Source organism: Pristiophorus japonicus, chromosome 1 (genome assembly GCF_044704955.1).
Source record: "Pristiophorus japonicus isolate sPriJap1 chromosome 1, sPriJap1.hap1, whole genome shotgun sequence".
Classification (NCBI taxonomy): Eukaryota; Metazoa; Chordata; class Chondrichthyes; family Pristiophoridae; genus Pristiophorus; species Pristiophorus japonicus.
This window is the reverse complement of record NC_091977.1, coordinates 164,917,839-164,941,974: the sequence shown is the minus strand read 5'-3', so window position 1 is coordinate 164,941,974 and position 24,136 is coordinate 164,917,839. Positions and strand designations below refer to the sequence as shown.

The 24,136-nt window shown below is 43.8% G+C and overlaps 1 protein-coding gene across 3 annotated transcripts in view; it reads right to left on the bottom strand.

Annotated features, from left to right (window-relative positions):
• Positions 1-24,136, bottom strand: part of chd1 (chromodomain helicase DNA binding protein 1) — a 260,522-nt gene that overhangs the window by 72,885 nt on the left and 163,501 nt on the right. For all 3 annotated transcript variants that reach the window (XM_070884355.1, XM_070884362.1, XM_070884360.1), the window contains 3 exons: positions 20,746-20,934; positions 19,929-20,091; positions 11,895-12,047 (listed from right to left, as the gene is read on the bottom strand). In XM_070884355.1, coding sequence (XP_070740456.1) covers positions 11,895-12,047; positions 19,929-20,091; positions 20,746-20,934 — 505 coding nt within the window. The remainder of the gene's footprint in view (positions 1-11,894; positions 12,048-19,928; positions 20,092-20,745; positions 20,935-24,136) is intronic.

Below are 24,136 nucleotides of genomic sequence, written 5' to 3'. Positions count from 1 at the left end.
GCAGCAGACGGTTAAGAAAGCAAATGGCATGTTGGCCTTCATAGCAAGGGGATTTGAGTACAGGGGCAGGGAGGTGTTGCTACAGTTGTACAGGGCATTGGTGAGGCCACACCTGGAGTATTGTGTACAGTTTTGGTCTTCTAACCTGAGGAAGGACATTCTTGCTATTGAGGGAGTGCAGCGAAGGTTCACCAGACTGATTCCCGGGATGGCGGGACTGACCTATCAAGAAAGACTGGATCAACTGGGCTTGTATTCACTGGAGTTCAGAAGAATGAGAGGGGACCTCATAGAAACATTTAAAATTCTGACGGGGTTAGACAGGTTCGATGCAGGAAGAATGTTCCCAATGTTGGGGAAGTCCTGAACCAGAGGTCACAGCCTAAGGATAAGGGGTAAGCCATTTAGGACCGAGATGCGGAGGAACTTCTTCACCCAGAGAGTGGTGAACCTGTGGAATTCTCTCCCACAGAAAGTTGTTGAGGCCAATTCACTAAATATATTCAAAAAGGAGTTAGATGAGGTCCTTACTACTAGGGGGATCAACGGCTATGGCGAGAAAGCAGGAATGGGGTACTGAAGTTGAATGTTCAGCCATGAACTCATTGAATGGCGGTGCAGGCTAGAAGGGCCGAATGGCCTACTCCTGCACCTATTTTCTATGTTTCTATGTTTCAACTGTGGCTTCCAAGGGAAATTAGGGATAGTGTTAAGTCCAAGGAAGAGGCATATAAGTTAGCCCAAAAAAAAGGGACTGGGAGAAATTTAGAATTCAGCAGAGGAGGACAAAGGGTTTAATTAGGAGGGGGAAAATAGAATATGAGAATAAGTTCGCAGGGAACATAAAAACTGACTGCAAAAGCTTCTACAAATACGTGAAGAGAAAAAAAGATTAGTGAAGACAAATGTGGGTCCCTTACAGTCAGAATCAGGTGAATTTATAATGGGGAGCAAAGTAATGGTAGACCAATTGAACAAATACTTTGGTTCTGTCTTCACTAAGGAAAACACAAATAACCGTCCGGAAATGTTAGGGGACCGAGGGCCTAGCGAGAAGGAGGAACTAAAGGAAATCCTTGTTAGTCAGCAAATTGTGTAAGGGAAATTGATGGGATTGAAGGCCGATAAATCCCCAGGGACTGATAGTCTGCATCTCAGAGTACTTAAGGAAGTGGCCCTAGAAATAGTGGATGCATTGGTGGTCGTTTTCCAACAGTCTATAAGACTCTGGATCAGTTCCTGTGGATTGGAGGGTAGCTAATGTAACCCCACTTTTTAAAAAAGGAGGGAGAGAAAACAGGGAATTATAGACCGGTCAGCCTGACATCGGTAGTGGGTAAAATGATGGAATCAATTATTAAGGCTCTCATAGAGTGCATTTGGAAAGAGGTGACATGATAGGTCCAAGTCAGCATGGATTTGTGAAAGGGAAATTATGCTTGACAAATCTTCTAGAATTTTTTGAGGATGTAACTAGTAGAGTGAACAAGGGGGAGCCAGTGGATGTGATGTATTTAGACTTTCAAAAGGCTTTTGACAAGGTCCCACACAAGAGATCAGTGTGCAAAATTAAAGCACATGGTATTGGGGGTAATGTACTGACGTGGATAGAGAACTGGTTGGCAGACAGGAAGCAGAGAGTAGGAATAAATGGGTCCTTTTCAGAATGGCAGGCAGTGACTAGTGGGGTACTGCAAGGTTCAGTGCTGGGACCCCAGCTATTTACAATATACATTAATGATTTAGATGAAGGAATTGAATGTAATATCTCCAAGTTTGCAGATGACACTAAGCTGGGTGGCAGTGTGAGCTGTGTCGAGGATGCTAAGAGGCTGTAGGGTGACTTGGACAGGTTAGGTAAGTGGGCAAATACATGGCAGATGCGGTATAACATAGATAAATGTGAGGTTATCCACTTTGGTGGTAAAAACAGGAAGACAGATTATTATCTGAGTGGTGACAAGATTAGGAAAAGTGGAGGTGCAACGAGACCTAGGTGTCATGGTACATCAGACATTGAAAGTTGGCATACAGGTACAGCAGGCGGTGAAGGCGGCAAATGGCATGTTGGTCTTCATAGCGAAAGGATTTGAGTATAGGAGCAGGGAGGTCTTACTACAGTTATACAGAGCCTTGGTGAGGCCACACCTTGAATATTGCGTGCAGTTTTGGTCTCCTAATCTGAGAAAGGACCTTCTTGCTCTTGAGGGAGTGCAGCGAAGGTTCACCAGGTTGATTCCCGGGATGACAGGACTGACATATGAAGAAAGATTGGATTGACTAGGCTTATATTCATTGGAATTTAGAAGAATGAGAGGGGATCTCATAGAAACATGTACAATTCTGACAGGATTAGACAAGTTAGATGCAGGAAGAATGTTCCCGATGTTGGGGAAGTCCAGAACCAGGGGTCACGGGCTAAGGATAAGGGATAAGCCATTTAGGACCGAGATGAGGAGAAACTTCTTCACTCAGAGAATTGTGAACCTGTGGAATTCTCTACCACAGAAAGTTGTTGAGGCCAGTTTGTTCGATATATTCAAGAGGGAGTTAGATGTGGCCCTTACGGCTAAAGGGATCAAGGGGTATGGAGAGAAAGCAGGAATGGAGTAGTGAAATGCATAATTAGCCATGATCATATTGAACAGTGTTGCAGGCTCGAAGGTCCGAATGGCCTACTCCTGCACCTATTTTCTATGTTTCGATGTTTCTAATCCTCAAACTTTCCCATTGTCAAATTAAATGTCACATATAAACACATGTTTTTTAAAAATCATACATTTGAAGCAAATTTGGATAAACTATATAAACGAAAAAACATATTACAACCAATTCGTATGGTGGGTATCAGTATAAAGTTAGATTTGAGCTTGGAAATAAATCATACCATTTCGTACCATTGGAACATGTGGTCAAACAAATAAGGGGAGCCAGTTGGATCATATTAAGTGGCTGAAGAGCTCCTCACAGATTCACAATGCGGATTCCGTCCACTAAGGGGTACAACGGACATGATTTCACCGCGCGACAACTACAAGAGAAATGCAGGGAACAGCACCAACCCTTGTACATGGTCTTGGGAATGTACCTCGATTGTACCCGAAGATCACATGGATGAACTTCAACAATTGTACATCCCTGTCTGGAGTAAAAATAAAACGGGGAAGATGGCTCAACCGTGGATAACAAGGGAATATAGGGATAGTGTTAAATCTAAGGAAGAGGCATACAATTTGGCCAGAAAAAGCAGCAAACCTGAGGACTGGGAGAAATTTAGAATTCAGCAGAGGAGGACAAAGGGTTTAATTAGGAGGGGGAAAGTAGAGTACGAGAGGAAGCTTGTTGGGAACATAAAAACTGACTGCAAAAGATTCCATAGATATGTGAAGAGAAAAAGATTAGTGAAGACAAACGTAGGTCTCTTGCAGTCAGAATTAGGTGAATTTATAATGGGGAACAAAGAAATGGCAGACCAATTGAACAAATACTTTGGTTCTGTCTTCACGAAGGAAGACACAAATAACGTTCCGGAAATACTAGGGGACCGAGGGTCTAGCGAGACGGAAGAACTGAAGGAAATCATTATTAGTCAGGAAATTGTGTTAGGGAAATTGATGGGATTGAAGGCCGATAAATCCCCAGGGCTTGATAGTCTGCATCCCAGAGTACTTAAGGAAGTGGCCCTAGAAATAGTGGATGCAATGGTGATCATTTTCCAGCAGTCTATCGACTCTGGATCAGTTCCTATGGACTGGAGGGTAGCTAATGTAACACCACTTTTTAAAAAAGGATGGAGAGAAAAAATGGGTTATTATAGACTGGTTAGCCTGACATCAGTAGTGGGGAAAATGTTGGAATCAATTATTAAAGATGAAATAGCAGCGCATTTGGAAAGCAGTGACAGGATCGGTCCAAGTCAGCATGGATTTATGAAAGGGAAATCATGCTTGACAAATCTTCTAGAATTTTTTGAGGATGTAACTAGTAGAGTGGGCAAGGGAGAACCAGTGGATGTGGTGTATTTGAACTTTCAAAAGGCTTTTGACAGGGTCCCACACAAGAGATTGGTATGCAAAATTAAAGTACATGGTATTGGGGATAATGTATTGACGTGGATAGAAAACTGGTTGGCAGACAGGAAGCAGAGAGTCGGGTCCTTTTCAGAATGGCAGGCATTGACTAGTGGGGTGCCGCAGGGCTCAGTGCTGGGATCCCAGCTATTTACAATGTACATTAATGATTTGGATGAAGGAATTGAGTGTAATATTTCCAAGTTTGCAGATGACACTTAGCTGGGTGGCGGTGTGAGCTGTGAGGAGGATGCTAAGAGACTGCAGGGTGACTTGGACAGGTTAGGTGAGTGGGCAAATGCATGGTAGATGCAGTCTAATGTGGATAAATGTGAGGTTATTCACTTTGGGGGGCAAAAACACGAAGGCAGAATATTATTTGAATGGCAGCAGATTAGGAAAAGGGGAGGTGCAATGAGACCTGGGTGTCATGGCATGCAGGTACAGCAGGCGGTTAAGAAGGCAAATGGCATGTTGGCCTTCATTACTAGGGGATTTGAGTACAGGAGCAGGGAGGTCTTACTATAGCTGTACAGGGCCTTGCTGAGGCCTCGCCTGGAATATTGTGTTCAGTTTTGGTCTCCTAATCTGAGGGAGGATGTTCTTGCTATTGAGGGAGTGCAGCGAAGGTTCACCAGACTGATTCCCGGGATGGCAGGACTGACATATGAGGAGAAACTGGATTGACTGGGCCTGTATTCACTGGAGTTTAGAAGAATGAGAGGGGATCACATAGAAACGTATAAAATTCTGACGGGACTGAACAGGTTAGATGCAAGAAGAATATTCTTGATGTTGGGGAAGTCCAGAACCAGGGGTCACAGTCTAAGGATAAGAGGTAAGCCATTTAGGACCGAGATGAGGAGAAACTTTTTCACTCAGAGAGTTGTTAACCTGTGGAATTCTCTACCGCAGAGAGTTGTTGATGCCAGTTCGTTAGATATATTCAAGAGGGAGTAAGATATGACCCTTACGGCTAAAGGGTTCAAGGGGTATGGAGAGAAAGCAGGAAAGTGTACTGAGGTGAATGATCAGCCATGATCATATTGAATGGTGGTGCAGGCTCGAAGGGCCGAATGGCCTACTCCTGCACCTATTTTCTATGTTTCTATGTCTTCTTTGACCTCACAAAGGCCATTGACACTGTCAACCGTGAGGGACTATGGAGCGTCCTCCTCCGTTTCGGCTTCCCCAAAAGTTTGTCACCATCCTCCGCCTGCTTCACGACGACACGCAAGCCGTGATCCTGACGAACGGATCCACCACAGACCCAATCCACATTCGGACCGGGGTCAAGCAGGGCTGCATCATCGCGCCAACGCTCTTCTTGTTCTTCCTCGCTGTAATGCTCCATCTCACTCTCAACAAGCTCCCCGCCGGAGTGGAGCTAAACTGTAGAACCAATGGGAACCTGTTCAACCTTCGTCACCTCCAGGCTAGATCCAAGGTCGTCCCATCCAGTGTCCTCGAACTACAGTATGTGGACGATGCTTGCGTCTGTGCTCAGAGGCTGAACTCCAAGCCATCGTCAACATCTTCACCGAGGGGTATGAATGCATGGGCCTTACACTAAACATCCGTAAGACAAAGGGCCTCCACCAACCTGACCCTGCCACACAGCACTGCCCTCCGGTCATCAAAATCCTTGGACAATACCTCGGGTGCCTACTATTAGCAAGGGCAGACATCGACGACGAGGTCCAACACTGTCTCCAGTGCACCAGCGCAGCCTTCGGTTGCCTGAGGAAGCGTGTTCGAAGACCAGGACCCCAAATCTGGTACCAAGCGTATGGTCTACAGGGCTGTAGTGATACCCGCCCTCCTATATGGCTCAGAGACGTGCACCATATACAGTAGACACCTCAAAGCGCTAGAGAAATACCACCACCGCTGCCTCCGCAAGATCCTGCAAATCAACTGGGAGGATAGACGCACCGTCAGTGTTCCTGATCAGGCCAACATCCCCAGCATCGAAGCACTGGCCACACTTGACCAGCTACGTTGGGCGGGCCACATCGTTCACATGCCCGACACGAGACTCCCAAAGCAAGTGCTCTACTCAGAACAGAGATTATAATTCCCGTGTTGGACTGTACAGTCACCCGAGAACTCACTTTTAGAGTGGAAGCAAGTCTTCCTCGATTTCGAGGGACTGCCTATGATGATGATGATGATGATGAAGTATGCTTTATGGCAACAGGAGATTATGAAAATTCCACCTTTATTCCTAACCTCTTTTAAATTGAAGGTCACGCGCCCATGTGCTTGTGTTCAAAAAAATTTAATTTTCTTTGTGATTGTGACATCAGAATACAGAACATGCAAGAGTTTGACGATCACAATTCATTAGCACCAGAGCTTTGCTTCGTGAGGAGAGATCCACATATTAACATATGATTTTGGGCAGAAAATGTTCGGTCCATCTAGCCCATCTTTTCATAGTATTCCCTTGGTGCATTTCTAAAACAACCCTGATAACAGTTTTCCTGATACTCCAAGGTCAGGTATTTTTTTTAAAAACACAAAAGATTAAAAAGCATTCGTGCTTGGAACAAACATCTGGCAAAACTGCTCACTCTGACTGTACAAGTCCACAGCAAAAAAAACAAATGATGGAAGGACAGGGATGCAAATCTGAACGGAGAATTACAATTGCACTCTGGAATGAATCCATCAGTCACAGCAGTGATCCTTGGGAAGGCTAAAGACCGAAGGAGGTCCAGAGGAAACAATTAATTATGTTATTCACAGGCAAGCTATCCTGTGTTTATTGGTCATTATAACCCATACCATGCCAAAAATAATTTAGCATGAAGTACAGTTAAGTGATATTTTCAGCTTTACAGCATGACTTCCTAACAAGGGACTTCCAGATCAATCCCACGATGCGCAAGTATGCTGTGTGAAAGTTCCATTAACAGAGGTCAGCTCACAAATGGAAGAAACAATCTTCAGCATCTAACATTTCTCACACTGGACATGAATAAACACATTATTTGCATGAATGAGCTCAAGTGCATGATTCAGAGGGTAGAAAAAGTGTTGGGAGTTGTCACTTAGCTGGAAAAGACTTAATTCCGCCAAATAAAACTAGAAATTAAAAAAGGTGGAAATATTACAGTTCAGTAATATTAAAATAAGATCGTAGAATCATCATCATAGGCAGTCCCTCAAAATTGAGGAAAACTTGCCTCCACTCTAAAATGGAGTTCTCAGGTGGCTGTACAGTCCAATGCGGGAATTACAGGTGGGGCAGACAGTGGTGAAGGAAAAGTTGGGTGGGGAATCTGGTTTGCCGGATGCTCCTTCCGCTCCTCGCTTTATTTCTGCATGCTTTCGGCGACGAGACGCGAGATGCTCAGCGCCCTCCCAGGTGCTCTTCCTCCATTTTGGGTGGGCTTGGGCCAGGGATTCCCAGGTGCCGGTGGGGATATTGCACTTCATCAAGGAGGCTTCGAGGGTGTTCTTGAAACGTTTCCTCTGCCAACCCGGAGTACTTGCTTATGGAGTCTCGTGTCGAGCATGTGGACGATATGGCCTGCCCAAAGGAACTGGTCGAGTGTGGTCAGTGCTTCGAAGCTGGGAATGTGGCCTGAGCGAGAACACGGACGTTGGTGCGTCTATCCTCCCAGTGGATTTGCAGGATCTTGCGGAGGCAGTGTTGGTGGTAATTCTCCAGCGCGTTAAGATGTCTGATGTACATAGTCCATGGGCTAGACTTTCCACGAAGTGGCCATCGCCCCAAAAAATGGGCCTTGTTCCAGCGATGTAGGATGTCTCAGCCTTACTGATCGCTGGAACATGGCCCATTTTCCACTCAGCCGTAGGCCGGCGATGTGATTTTTCAGCGATGTCACGTTCGCCCACCGAACGAGGAAGTCAAAAGCTCCCTAGCAACGGGCTTCTGGGCATGTGTGGGAGGCCAGGGGTCATCCACACATGTGCAAAAGGCACAGGGAGGGGCAGAGAGAGAGAGAGTGGAGGAAGGCAGAGACAGAAGGAGAGATCATTGTGTGTTAGACTGTTTAAAATGTTCGTTCATAGTTTGGGGGGTGGGGGTGGGGATGAGGGTGTTTGAAAAGAATTCTGTTTGCAATAAATTTTGTTAATAATTTTAACAATTGTTGTGCATTCTCTGATAAGGTTAGTTAACTTGGGCCTTTTGAATAATTTAACATCTTTATTGTCTTGTAATATAACTTAAGTTAAGCATTAATGCAAAAGCTGCACTACAAAGGACAGGTCAGTGCAGGCAAGGCCAAAACGTAACTCAATGCAAATGCAACTTTTGTATAAACGTAATTATTAATTTAAATGTAAATGTGACGATCCCCAATGTAAGTTCATGCAAAGCGTTCCTTTATCAGCTGTTGACGCAACAGCTTTGCGGCCGCATAACACCCACGGGGTTCTGTTCTTGTGGGGGGGGGGGGGGGGGGGGGTAGGACCACGGCTACATCGAGAGGCTGGTCCATCCTCGAGGTCCTCACCAGCCTCCTCTTCCTCCTGCTCCTCACCGGCTGGCTCTTCCGTCCCCCCTCCTTCTGGAGGTGGACCTGCAGCCCCATCTGGCATTAGTTGTCCTCTCCTTATAGCTAGGTTATGTAGCATGCAACATACCACAATAAACTCAGCAACCTGGTTAGGGTGATACTGTAGGCTGCCACGAGAATGGTCCAGGCATCTGAAGCGCTGTTTTTGGACACCAATTGTCTTTTCAACGATGTTGCTTGTCGCTATGTGGCTTTCATTGTAACGTTTCTCTACTTCAGTGACGGGATTATGCAGTGGGGTCATCAGCCAACTGGCAAGGCCACATCCATTATCCTCCAGCATCCAACGGTGACCTTCTGGCTGATTGACAAACAGGTCAGGGATAGCACTCTCACGTAGGATGTGCGCATCATGGATGCTGCCAGGAAATGTAGCATTTACTGTCATGATTATTTGCTTGTGGTCGACAACAAGCTGCACATTCAGGCAGTGGAATCACTTTCTGTTACAAAACACCTCCGCGTTCTTTAAAGGGGCTTTCAGGGCAATGTGCATGCAATGTCTTCCTCCCTGCACCTTAGGGAAGTCTGCTATTCTCGAGAAACCCAAAGCCCTCTCTCGCTCTGTGCCTCCCTGGTCATAGGGAAGCTTATAAAGTCCATCCTGCGAGCGTAAAGGGCTTCAGTCATCTGCTGAATGAAGCAGTGTATGGCGTGCTGAGAGATACGACAGATATCGTCAGCTGAAACCTGAAACGATCCCAATGTGTAGAAGGCTAGGGCTGCAGTAACCTTCACTTCAACGGACAGTGTGGTTCTGATGGCGTTGGAAGACTGCAGATCCCCCTTGATGAGCTGGCAAATCTCATTGATGACCTCCTTCTGGAAGCGCAGCCTTCTAAGACACGCGTTTTCAGACAAGTTGAGGTAAGATTGCTTTTCCAAGTACCTTCGTTGACTGTACGCTCGCCTCCTGTCTCCTCGGTCTCTGTCTACGCATTACTCTGCCGCCTCTTCGATTGATCCTTTCAGAAACCAGCTTGTGAGCAGTTACGAGTAATGGCGCAGAAAGCATAGGCCCCATCACTATCAATTGCTATAAATGCACTTTTCACTAAAGAATGTCAATCTAGTAAACAAATCTCGCTCTACAAGCCCCAGTCTAATATTGTATACCAATCTCAGTCTAACACTCTCTCTATTCCAGCCCAGTCTAACACTAGCCCCATCACTTTAAATAATTTTCACTTGGTATAAATGCACTTTTCACTAAAAAAATGCCTAATCCACAAGGCTACTATTATTAAAATTAATTAATAATCTGAGTAGATCTATCTATACAGGACCCTTAAATAACTCACATCTTAGCACGATTTTTTTTTAGCTGCCTCCATCCTTCCTCCGATCTTCAAAATGGTGTCCGTAGTGCCCATTTCCTTCAGTAAAGCCCAGGAAAAGCAACTATTACCCAGCCTTGTCCTCGGCAAGTGATCAGCCCGGCCTTGTGATGGCGATGTGCCGAAAGTTGGGATGGGCCATGTGTGGGCGATCAGCTCGGCGAAGTGAGCCGAAACTTAGGGGCTTATTTTTCCGGCGATCTTTCTGGTCTAGTTTCCACTTTTTCCTCAAAATGGGCGATAGAGGTCTGTTTTGGACGATATATGGGCCATAGATGGGCGATGTGAAGTGGAAGGTCTCGCCCCATGTCTCTGAGCCATATAGGAGGGCAGGTATCACTGTAGACCATGAGCTTGGTGCCAGATTTGAGGTCCTGGTCTTCAAAAGCTCTCCTTCCTCAGGCGAACTTGGAATCATACGGTGTAGAAGGCCATTCTCAGCCCATCATTCCTGTGCCGGCTCTTTGAAAGAGCAATCCAATTAGTCCCACTCCTCTGCTCTTTCCCCATAGCTCTGCAAATTTTTCCTTTTCAAGTATTTATCCAATTCCCTTTTGAAAGTCACTATTGAATCTGCTTCCACTACCCTTTCAGACTACATTCCAGATCATCATAACTCGCTGTGAAAATAGAAATTCCACTCATCTCCCCATTGGTTCTTTGGCCAACTATCATAAACCCTTGTCCTCTAGTTACTGACCTTTTTGCCAGTGGAAACTAAACCTAAACCATAACATTTGTAACACCTTTATTCATTCTCCCTTTAACCTTCTTTGCTTCAAGGAGAACAAACCCAGCTTCTCCAGTCTCTCATCCCTGGTACGATTCTAGTAAATCCCCTTTGCATCTCTCCAAGGCCTTGGCATCCTTCCTAACGTATGGTGCTTAGAATTGGACACAATACTCCAGCTGAAGCCTAATCAGTAATTTCTAATGGTTTAGCATAACTTCCTTGCTTTTGTACTCTATGCCAAAGATCCCATATGTTTAACTGCATTCTCAACTTGCACTGCCACCTTCAAAGATTTGTACATACACTAGTAGGTCTCTCTGTTCCTGCAACCCCTTTAAAATTGTACAATTAGTTTATATAACCTCTCCCCATTCTTCCAACCAAAATGCATCACTTCACAATTCTCAGTATTGTAAGTATCCACTGCAAAATAATTAGATTTTCTTCCCAACCAATGCACCCATTCCTACCATGGAGGAGGAGAATAAATACATCATCTACTCCCATGCCTTTTCCATTGTTGTACTGTAACTAGTTACTTGGATTGCTACAAAAGTAATTTGTTTCCTCTTGAGATTTTCCTCCTTCCTTTGTGCAGAAATAGCTAACGTCTGCTCAGATAAGATCAGGCACTCTCTATAATCACAATGCCACCAATGACCTGCTGCAAAAACAAACTGTCTGCAAGCATGTCATTTGGATTATCAAAGGCCATGGATCTATACAATGGCACTTTTGAAAATATTCATCTTTCCAATCATGCTGGAATACTTAAGAGCATGTAAACCTTTTACCTGCCAATACTTTTCACCCTTGCAAGTCCTTTTTGGATCCTGCACTTCCTTGGTGCCTGCTCCTAGACCACCAATGTTACAACTAACTACATGCACTGGGGAATGCAAGAAACGCATCATCGGATTTTCACTCAGTAGGAAAGTTGGTTGAGATTGGGAACTCAACAGAATAGGATGGAGAAAGGAAGAGGTTGGGCGGGGGTGGAAATTAATCCTGTATACTTTCATTCCATGATGCCATATGTTAGCACTCCAATGTGCCACTGTACTCCACGAGTTTGTTCTATTACCATCGGTACACATTGCAGTATAATGTAGAAGAGGTGATATGCAAGACCAAACTCATTGCCATTTACAGTTATGTATACATTTTTCCTAATGCTTTAAAGTCCAGTGAGAAAACTGACCTGGAAACAAAACTGTCGGCATTTCAAATATTCTGCTAGAATGTCCAGCATCCGAACCATTTGAGAGAAGATAAGAACTCTGTGGCCTCGCTCCTTTAGTCGACAAAGCAGCTTGTCCAACAGTATCAGCTTTCCACTACTACGGATCAAATGCTAGGAAAACAAGAAATCAGGAAAAAAAATTTACAAAGACACAGACAGTTAAATGCATAACCAATTGAATAACCTTCAGAGACCATGGCTAAATTCGTAGAAAGTTTTGTCGCATTATAACAACATTCATTTCAAATTCATAAATGGACACTGCAGATTTTCTGCTAACTTTTCTGTTAAGAGTTAAAAGTGAAACCAATCATAACATGCATACCAATATTTTGAATATCAATAAGTCATGGTGATTAGATATGTTTCATGGTAGAGTTACACCGTACTAATCTAACGGACATGTATGTACGTTTCATTGAAAGATATCCAGAAAAATATAAACTTGGTAATCAATATAATTGCCCCATTGAACAGACGCGAGTAATAAAAAGTTGCAGATACACAACAACTTACATTTATATAACGCCTTTAACGTAGTAAAACATCCCAAAGCGCTTCACAGGAGCTTTATCAAAAACAAAATTTGATACCGTGCCATACAAGGAGATGTAAGGGCAGATGACCAAAAAGCTTGATCTAAGAGGTAGGTTTCAAGGCATGTCTTAAAAGAGGAAAGAGAAGTAGAGAGGCAGAGAGGTTTAGGGAGGGAATTCCAGAGCTTAGGACCTCAGCAGCTGAAGGCACGGTCGTCAATGGTGGAGAGATTAAAATTGGGGATGTTCAAGAGGCCAGAATTGGTGGAGCACAGAGATCTCAGGGGATTGTAAGGCTGGAAGAAATTACAGAGATAGGGAGGGGCGAGGCCACAGAAGGATTTGAAAACAAGGTTGAGAATATTAAAATCGAGGCATTGCTTAATTGGGAGCTTGCGAGCACAGGGGAGATGGGTGAGCGGGTCTTGGTATGAGTTAGCACATAGGCGGCAGAGTTTTGGATGACCTTAAGTTTACGGTGGGCAGAGCTAGGGAGGGCAATCTGAAGTGCATTGGAATAGTCAACTAGAGGTAACAAAGGCATGGATGAGGGTTTCAGCAGCAGATAAACTGAGACAAGGGCAGAAATGGACAATGTTATGGAGGTGCAAATAGCCGGTCTTAGTGATAGGGATATGAGAGAGTCATTTCAACTTGTGATCAAATATGACACCAAGGTTGCGAACAGACTTGGTCTGCCTCAGACAGTTGCCAGGGAGAGGGATGGAATCGATGTCAAGAGTACTGAATTCGTGACATGGACTGAAGACAATTTCTGAAGGAGATGAGAGAGATAAGGAGGGGTGAGGTCGAAGACAATGGCTTCCCGATATTTAATTGGAGGAGTTAATTAACTGCTCATCCAGTGCTGTGACAGTATAAAGACAGCACAGGGTTTGAAAAAAGGTGGAGGAAAGGTAGAGCTGGGTATCATCAGCATACATGTGAAAACTCAGTGTGTCTTCAGATGATGTCACTGAGGGGCTGCATGCAGCTGGCTGCCAAGGATAGATACTTGCGGGGGGCGGCCACAAGTGTGGGAGCGGAAAGAGGAGCCATTGCAGGTGATTCTATGGCTACGGCTCGAAAGATAGGAATGGAACCAGGCGAGCACAGTCCCATCTAGCTGGATGATGGTGGAGAGGCATTGGAGCAGAATTTTGAGGTCAACCGTGTCAAAAGCTACAGAATGATTGAGAAGGACAAGAAGGGATAGTTTACCCATCGGATGTTATTTGTAACCTTGGTAAGAGATGTTTCGGTACTGTGGCCGGGGTGAAAACCTGATTGAAGGGAGTCGAACAAGGAGTTCCGGGGAAAATGATGGACACAGATTTGGGAGGTGACAACACATTCAAGGACTTGAGAGGAAAGGGACATTGGAGATGGGGCGATAGTTTGCAAGCTCTGAAGGGGTCAAAGTTTTTTTTTGAGGAGAGGGGTGATGATGGCAGTTTTGAAGGAGAGGGGAACAGTGCCTGAGGAAAGCGAACCATTATCAGCTAACATGTGAGCCAGGAAGGGAAAAATAGAACTTTTGTATATAGTCTTATTTATACAGCACACTGTGGTGGTAATTTTGTAAAACGGGCGATATCGGCACAGCTGCCCTTTAAACAACTCTCGATTTTTCTTTGTCCATGGAAACTAAAATCAAAAAGTGTCAAACCCAAAGTCAAAATTACCCCGGTAAGTGCTAGTTACTAGACTAGTAATCCACAGGCCTGGATTAATAATCCAGAGTGTCATGTATCCTACACGGCTACTGTTGGTACTATCACAAGGTGTGCCACCAGAGGACACAGCAGTGGGAGATTCGTAGGTTACCTGTACAGGTGTGCCTAGCCTAGTATAAAAGGCAGGCCACCAGGTGTGATCCTCACTCTGGAGTTAACTAATAAAGGACTAAGGTCATTACAGTTTAAGTACGACACACTGCCTCGTGGTGTCATTATTAGAGCATTTAAGGACACAACACAGAGAATGTTCAATTCAAATACCACCATGGCAATTTGAGAATTTTAATTCAGTTGTTACAAATAAGGAAACAAAAAATCTAACATCTGCAGGAAAAAAGTGACCATGTAGCTATCGGATTGTCGCAAAAAAAACCGAACTGGTACATTAATGTCCCGCAGGTAAAGGGTACACAGCCAGATAGGGGATGGGTGACCAACAGGAAGAGCAGCGGAAGGTAGTGCAGGGGTCCCCTGCGGTCATCCCCCTGCAAAACAGATACACCGCTTTGGATACTGTTGAGGGGGATGACTCATCAGGGGAGGGCAGCAGCAGCCAAGTTCATGGCACCATGGGTGGCTTTGCTGCACAGGAGGGCAGGAAAAAGAGTGGGAGAGCTATAGTGATAGGGGATTCAATTGTAAGGGGAATAGATAGACGTTTCTGCGGCCGCAACCGAGACTCCAGAATGCTATGTTGCCTCCCTGGTGCAAGGGTCAAGGATGTCTCGGAGCGGGTGCAGGGCATTTTGAAAAGGGAGGGTGAACAGCCAGTTGTCGTGGTGCATATCGGCACCAACAATATAGGTAAAAAACGGGATGAGGTCCTACAAGACAAATTTACGGAGCTAGGAGCTAAATTAAAAAGTAGGACCTCAAAAGTAGTAATCTCAGGATTGCTACCAGTGCCACGTGCTAGTCAGAATAGGAATCGCAGGATAGCTCAGATGAATACGTGGCTTGAAGAGTGGTGCACAAGGGAGGGATTCAAATTCCTGGGACATTGGAACCGGTTCTGGGGGAGGTGAGACCAATACAAACCGGACGGTCTGCACCTGGGCAGGACCTGAACCAATGTCCTAGGGGGAGTGTTTGCTAGTGCTGTTTGGCAGGGGGGTGGGAACCTAGGTAGGGAGACAGAGGGAAGTAGAATGGGGGCAGAAGCAAAAGATAGAAAGAAGAAAAGTAAAAGTGGAGGGCAGAGAAACCTAAGGCAAAAAGCAAAAAGGGCCACATTACAGCAAAATTCTAAAGGGGGAAAGTGTGCTAGAAAGAGAAGCCTGAAGGCTTGGTGCCTCAATGCGAGGAGTATTCGGAATAAGGTGGACGAATTAACTGCGCAGATAGCAGTTAAAGGGTATGATGTAATTGGCATCACGGAGATATGGCTCCAGGGTGGCCAGGGCGGGGAACTCAGCATCCGGGGTATTCAACATTTAGGAAGGATCGACAGAAAGGAAAATGAGGCGGGGTGGCATTGCAGGTTAAAGAGGAAATTAATGTAATAGTAAGAAAGGACATTAGCTTGAATGATGTGGAATTGGTATGGGTGGAGCTACGGAATACCAAGGGGCAGAAAATGCTAGTGGGAGTTGTGTACAGACCACCAAACAGTAGTAGTAAGGTTGGGGATGGCATCAAACAAGAAATTAGGGATGCATGCAATAAAGGTACAGCAGTTATCATGGGTGACTTTAATCTACATATTAATTGGGCTAACCAAACTGGTAGCAATGTGGTGGAGGAGGATTTGGAGTGTATTAGGGATGGTTTTCTAGACCAATATGTCGAGGAACCAACTAGGGAGCTGGCCATCCGAGACTGGGTGATGTGTAATGAGAAAGGACTAATTAGCAATCTTGTTGTGCGAGGTCCCTTCGGGAAGAGTGACCATAATATGGTAGAATTCTTTATTAAGGTGGAGAGTGACACAGTTAATTCAGAAACTCAGGTCCTGAACTTAAGGAAGGGCAACTTCAATGGTTTGAGGCGTGAATTGGCTAGAATAGACTGGCAAATGATACTTAAAGGGTTGACAGTGGATAGGCAATGGCAAACATTTAAAGATCACATGGATGAACTTCAACAATTGCACATCCCTGTCTGGAGTAAAAATAAAACGGGGAAGGTGGCTCAACTGTGGCGAACAAGGGAAATTAAGGATAGTGTTAAATCCAAGGAAGAAGCATATAAATTGGCCAGAAAAAGCTACAAACCTGAGGACTGGGAGAAATTTAGAATTCAGCAGAGGAGGACAAAGGGTTTAATTAAGAGGCGGAAAATAGAGTACGAGAAGAAGCTTGCTGGGAACATAAAAACTGACTGCAAAAGTTTCTATAGATATGTGAAAAGAAAAAGATTAGTGAAGACAAACGTAGGTCCCTTGCAGTTGGATTCAGGTGAATTTATAATGGGGAACAAAGAAATGGCAGACTGATTGAACAAATACTTTGGTTCTGTCTTCACGAAGGAAGACACAAATAACCTTCCGGAAGTACTAAGGGACCCAGGGTCTACTGAGAAGGAGGAACTGAAAGATATCCTTATTAGGCAGGAAATTGTGTTCGGGAAATTGATGGGTTGAAGGCCGATAAATCCCTGGGGCCTGATAGTCTGCACACCAGAGTACTTAAGGAAGTGGCCCTAGAAATAGTGGATGCATTGGTGATCATTTTCCAACAGTCTATCGACTCTGGGTTGGTTCCTATGGACTGGAGGGTAGCTAATGTAACACCTCTTTTTAAAAAAGGGAGGGAGAGAGAAAGCGGGTAATTATCGACCGGTTAGCCTGACATCAGTAGTGGGGAAAATGTTGGAATCAATTATTAAGGATGAAATAGCAGCGCATTTCGAAAACAGTGACAGGATCGGTCAAAATCAGCATGGATTTATGAAGGAGAAATCATGATTGACAAATCTTCTAGAATTTTTTGAGGATGTAACTAGTAGAGTAGATAAGGGAGAACCAGTGGACTTTCAAAAGGCATTTGACAAGGTCCCACACAAGAGATTGGTATGCAAAATCCAAGCACATGGTAATGAGGGTAATATACTGACGTGGATAGAGAACTGGTTGGCAGACAGGAAGCAGAGAGTCGGGATAAACGGGTCCTTTTCAGAATGGCAGGCAGTGACTAGTGGAGTGCTGCAGGGCTCAGTGCTGGGACCCCAGCTCTTTGCAATGTACATCAATGATTTGGATGAAGGAATTGAGTGTAATATCTCCAAGTTTGCAGATGACACTAAACTGGGTGGTGGTGTGAGCTGTGAGGGGAACGCTAGGAGGCTGCAGGGTGGCTTGGACAGGTTAGGTGAATGGGCAAATGCATGGCAGATGCAGTATAATGTGGATAAATGTGAGGTTATCCACTTTGGGGGCAAAAACACAGACAGAATATTATCTGAATGGTGGCAGATTAGGAAAAGGGGAGGTGCAACGAGACCTGGGTGTCATGGTTCACCAGTCATTCAAAGTTGACATACAGGTACAGCAGGCGGTGAAGAAGGCAAATGGTATGTTGGCCTTCATAGCTAGGGGATTTGAGTATAGGAGCAGGGAGGTCTTACTGCAGTTGTACAGATCTTTGCTGAGGCCTCACCTGGAATATTATGTTCAGTTTTGGTCTCTTAATCTGAGGAAGGGCAATCTTGCTATTGAGGGAGTGCAGCGAAGGTTCACCAGACTGATTCCCGGGATGGCAGGACTGACATATAAGGAGAGACTGGATCAACTGGGCCTTTATACATTGGAGTTTAGAAGATGAGAGGGGATCTCATAGAAACATATAAGACTCTGACGGGACTGGACAGGTTAGATGCGGGTAGAATGTTCCCGATGTTGGGGAAGTCCAGAACCAGAGGACACAGTCTTAGGATAAGGGGTAGGCCATTTAGGACTGAGACGAGGGGAAACTTCTTCACTCAGAGGGTTGTTAACCTGTGGAATTCCCTGCCGCAGAGATTTGTTGATGCCAGTTCATTGGATATATTCAAGAGGGAGTTTACTATAGCCCTTACAGCTAAGAGGATGAAGGGGTATGGGGACAAAGCAGGAACGGGATACTGAGGAAGTGATCAGCCATGATCTTATTGAATGGTGGTGCAAGCTCGAAGGGCCGAATGGCCTACTCCTGCACCTATTTTCTATGTTTCTATGTTATGGAAGGAAACCTGCTGTCCTTACCGGTTTGGCCTATGTGTAGCTCCAGTTCCACACCAATGTGGCTGCCCTCTGAAGCAGCTTGTATATATTTATTTTAATAAAAGTGCTAGTGATTTGTTTTTTTTTAAATCAATCAGTTGAGTATTAGTATTTGAGTATTAGTTTGAAAGGTAGACAAGAGTCAATAGCCGTTAAAATAGTACACCTTTTCTCTTTTCATGTTTTGAGTATGCATCACAATACAACCTAGACATAGGTTTTAAAGATTTACTTGATTTGGATAAGCTCGACCCCGCACCACCACAAGGAATTTGTTATTAATATTTAACTTTTGATGATGTCCTTACTCATTCCAAGTAAGTCACAGATGTTACAATATGAAACACATATTCTAAACACATCGGCCCAGATTTTGCAGTGGGTAGACGCTGTACTCAGAATACGGAGTCATACCACCTTTGAAATGAACCGCAACTTCGGGATTTCCACATGCGCTAAATCTTGAACTTGCGATCTACCAAGGTACACCTTGACAGATAATCCGCACTGCCTTGGAAATGTGAATTTCTGGCACCAACTATGAATGTTTTTCTTAGTTAGTGAAAGCAGGTGCAGGAGCCTGTTTCACATCTTAAAAGATCTATGTATGCACATTGTGTATGTTTTGGAAGAGGAAACTTTTTTTGTTGGTCGAGTTTCATTTTAATTAGTTGGGATATTGATTAAGAAAGTTAAATAAAGTGAACATCTCTCGGATTCAGTGACCAATTCTGTTCTTTTAACTCAAAAATGAATATACAATATAATGCATCTATAACAAGGAAAATAGGTTGATCTCCAACACAAGTCTAAATGAGGTCTGAATAATATATTTTAATCTTGAAAATTAACATGGCTGGGAATTTCTTTCTGAAGTTTAACAGCATTACTTGCAAGAAATATAAAACATTGTTAGACCTTTACTGAGTATCAAAACAGGAAGTTGTACACATAGCAACGAATAGATTGAGAGTTTGGATTGAAAAAATAAAACAAAATGCTGAAATATGAATCAATTCCAAATACCAGTTTAAAGTTTTTAAAATGTAATTTCAATGGAAGAGACTGAAAGAAGTTTCTGTGAGTGTGCCCGAGTTCTGACAGCTTTTGTGGGTGTGCCTTCTCTTACGCATAGGCTGTATGCTGCGCTCCTGGCTTTCCTGATGTAATACGTTGCACACAACTCTGCACCGCCGGAGAGCAAGTCTCCGTTCTGGGCCTCGCGCGAGGCAGGTTCATATTTCTTTGTAGGTTGGCAGCGTACGCCATAGCTACGCTGCCGACCACAATGTTTGGGCCACAAGATTTAGATTTTTGGGCAGTAACCAAGTACAGGTATTTTGATCCAATGCAGATAAATAATGGATCAACACAACAGTCAAGTCTTAAAATACTTCTTAAAAAAAGCATTCACATGGACTGCCACTGATCGGCGCACATGCACGTAAACTGCTGCGCATTCAGATCACCGCAATGCGCATACACACTTCCCGCTTGTGCATGTCCTCTGAAATCATACCTGTAAGGCCTCCTGTCTGTTATAGAAATCATTATCTTCAGGCAGTTTAGTGAGGTAGCAATGGTTGCAACACTTTTTAAGTTCCATCATGACATTGAGAAAGCCGGAAGTGCTACCTTTACACCCTTTACTCAAGGCTTTGTAATTCCTGGTTAAAATCCATCTATTGTATATCAAGAAAAATATGGACAATTAATACCAACATTATAACAAAAAGCAACAGTAATTACTGCCAACTAACTTCAGTCTGTTCTCAACTGAGCTATTTTTTTTTTTTTTTTACAGACCCTGCTTCAGAATGCAAAACATTGCCAGCGCTCTAAAGGATCTCTAACACTTGAAATGTGAATTTACCATTTATATCTACAAAAGCCAACAAACATTTCTAGCATTTGTAGCTTTTTTCTTTAGCTTAACACCTCAAAATATTTGGAAGCTGTCCACAAATACAGTTCAAGCATTCAATGTAGCCAATTCAAATTGCTTTTACGTGTACCATCTTTTGCCAATAAAAAGTTTGATCTTAGAATTTGAAGGAATATGTTCTGTAGCTCATTAGAACATAAGAACATAAGAAATAGGAGCAGCAGTAGGTCATACGGCCCCTTGAGCCTGCTCCGCCATTTAATAAGATCATGACTGACCTGATCATGGACTCAGCTCCACTTCCCCGCCCGCTCCCCATAACCCCTTATCCCATTATCGTTTAAGAAACTGTCTATTTCTGTCTTAAATTTATTCAATGTCCCAGCTTCCACAGCTCTCTGAGGCAGCGAATTCCACAGATTAACAACCCTGAGAAGAAATTTCTCCTTACTTATAGTATTGCTTTTGCACTGCACTCATCTCCACTCGCAAGATTTGTTCAACTTTAGCAGGTAGAGATTTCTCAACATCTTTTTTCACTCTTCGCAGCAAGAATGGCTCCAGTTCCCGATGAAGGCTTGTGTATCCAACTTCTCTTCCTTTGCCATGTTCCTCTTCAAACACTTCCCAGGAAGAAAATCTTTTCCCCCCCACAAAACAGAATTATCACTTTTATTCAGTAACATCTGATAAACTACTCACAAATAAAATTACTTCAAAGGCAATTAATGGCAGCTAATGTATTGGATAGTAAATTTTCCGATTTAAATTATAATCTCAAATTACTATTGACTCAGAAAATTGACAAAAGCACTTTGTACATGAATAATCTTCCCTTCTTCCTTCTCTTGGAGGGTTTGCTGGAACTATAATTTTTCTCCAGATAGAAATGGTATTGATTCCTGTTGAGTCACAAAGGATCAAACATGTTTTTTTCTTAATTCTGATGCTCTTGGTACCTAGTTTTACCTGCTAATCTATGCATTTTATTTTATGGCAGTATATTAGTTTTATAGCAACATAGGAACAGGATTGGCCATTCAGCCGCTGCACTGGCAGTATCAATTCAAAATAATCTCTCTTAAGATGAAAGAGCTGTTTTACTACTACAGTACAATAGGAGTTTCACTGCAGTTGGTGATATGAAGTGAGTTTGAAGCTACCGCTACTATGCAATAAAGTAGCAACATCGGTGGAATCAGGCACTGTGGTGAGGAACTAAATACAAGATCCCGAGTGACTTAGTGCGGTATCCAATGTACATAAGAACATAAGAAATAGGAACAGGAGTAGGCTATACGGCCCCTCGAGCCTGCTCCGCCATTTAATACCATGGCTGATCCAATCATGGACTCAGCTCCACTTCCCTGCTCGCTCTCCATAACCCCTTATCGTTTAAGGAACTGTCTATTTCTGTCTTAAATTTATTCAATGCCCCAGCTTCCACAGCTCTCTGAGGCAGCGAATTCCACAGATTTACAACCCTCAGAGAAGAAATTTCTCATCTCAGTTTTAAATGGTCGGCCCCTTATTCGAAGATCATGCCCTCTAGTTCTAGTCTCCCCCATTAGAGGAAACATCCTCTCTGCATCCACCATATCAAGCCCCCTCATAATCTTATACGTTTCGATACGATCACCTCTCATTCTTCTGAATTCCAATGAGTAGAGGCCCAACCTGCTCAACCTTTCCTCAAAAGTCAACCCCCTCATCCCTGGAATCAACCTAGTGAACCGTCTCTGAACTGCCTCCAAAGCAAGTATATCCTTTCATAAATATGGAAACCAAAACTGCACGTAGTATTCCAGGTGTGGCCTCACCAATACCCTGTATAACTGTAGCAAGACTTCCCTGCTTTTATACTTTGCAATAAAGGCCAAGATTCCATTGGCCTTCCTGATCACTTGCTGTACCTGTATACTATCCTTTTGTGTTTCATGCACAAGTACCCCCAGGTCCTGCTATACTGCAACACTTTGCAATCTTTCTACATTTAAATATTAACTTGCTCTTTGATTTTTTTCTGCCAAAGTGCATGACCTCATACTTTCCAACATTATACTCCATCTGCCAAATCTTTGCTCACTCACTTAGTCTGTCTATGTCCTTTTGCAGATTTTTTGTCTCCTCACACATTGCTTTTCCTCCCATCTTTGTATCGTCAGCAAACTTGGCTACACAGTTCAGAGACGGTTCACTAGGTTGATTCCGGGGATGAGGGGGTTGACTTATGAGGAAAGGTTGAGTAGGTTGGGCCTCTACTCATTGGAATTCAGAAGAATGAGAGGTGATCTTATCGAAACGTGTAAGATTATGAGGGGACTTGACAGGGTGGATGCAGAGAGGATGTTTCCACTGATGGGAGAGACTAGAACTAGAAGGCATGATCTTTGACTAAGGGGCTGCCCATTTAAAACAGATGAGGAGAAATTTCTTCTCTGCGGGTTGTAAATCTGTGGAATCCGCTGCCTCAGAGAACTGTGGAAGCTGGGACATAGAATAAATTTAAGACAGAAATAGACAGTTTCTTAAACGATAAGGGGATAAGGGGTTATGGCGAGCGGGCGGGCAAGTGGAGCTGAGTCCATGATCAGATCAGCCATGATCTTATTGAATGGTGGAGCAGGCTCGAGGGGCCTTATGGCCTACGCCTGTTCCTATTTCTTATGTTCTTATGTTATGTCCCTTCTTCCAAGTCATTAATATAGATTGTAAATAGTTGGAGTCCCAGCACTGATCCCTGTAGTGTGGTGCAAAGCACGGGTTTGCTGCATTAAACTTGCTCTTCTCCCCGTTGTGCATAGGACAGTGGATATCGCATTAGATATACCAGAATAAAATGTAGCCAGTACGGATGGTTGCACAAACTCATTTACAAATGCTTTAGGTAGAATGAAGGATACACAATATAAAAATGGACTCCACCCTTTCACAAATCGGTAGCATCTGTACTTTCATATTTCTTTAAAGCTGGGATGTAATTGCTAAATGTAATTATGTTGTTTGTCATGCATGTGTGTATTCATGATTCTCGAGAAACATTATTTGTATATTTTGAGGAAAAATTCAGCCGGACACCAGAATTAGTTAAATTAGTTTATGCTAATTAATTTTAGGTGTATTATTCCTGACAAATAAAGCCATTCATTTTAACTGATTAAGCAAGTACATAAAACAATCATGTTCACGAAGGCTATAAATGGACTATTTGTACACTTGAACTGAAATTGTACTGAACTGAGCTGAACGGTCAGTGACGATATCTGGATTGTTTTGATAGTGGGCTGAAATATTTCCGTATTACTCTGTTGTAAAACATCATGATTCTGGAAAGTTTCAACAATTTCACCAGCTTCTGAAAAATGAAATTTTCATGCAATATTGCTTTGCAAAGTTCTGAAAGGCCGTTTGGGTACTGTTGAGGGAGATGGCTCATCAGGGGAAGGCGGCAGCAGCCAAGTTCATGGCACCGTGGGTGGCTCTGCTGCACAGGAGGGCAGGAAAAAGAGTGCGAGAGCTACAGTGATAGGGGAATCTATTGTAAGGGGAATAGATAGGCGTTTCTGAACCCACAAACGAGACTCCAGGATGGTATGTTGCCGCCCTGGTGCAAGGGTCAAGGATGTCTCGGAGCTGCTACAGGGCATTCTGGAGGGGGAGGGTGAACAGCCAGCTGTCGTGGTGCATATAGGTACCAACAGGTTAGGTGAGTGGGCAAATGCATGGCAGATGCAGTATAATGTGGATAAATGTGAGGTTATCCGCTTTGGGGGCAAAAACACGAAGGCAGACTATTATCTGAATGGCGGCAGATTAGGAAAGGGGGAAGGTGCAACGAGACT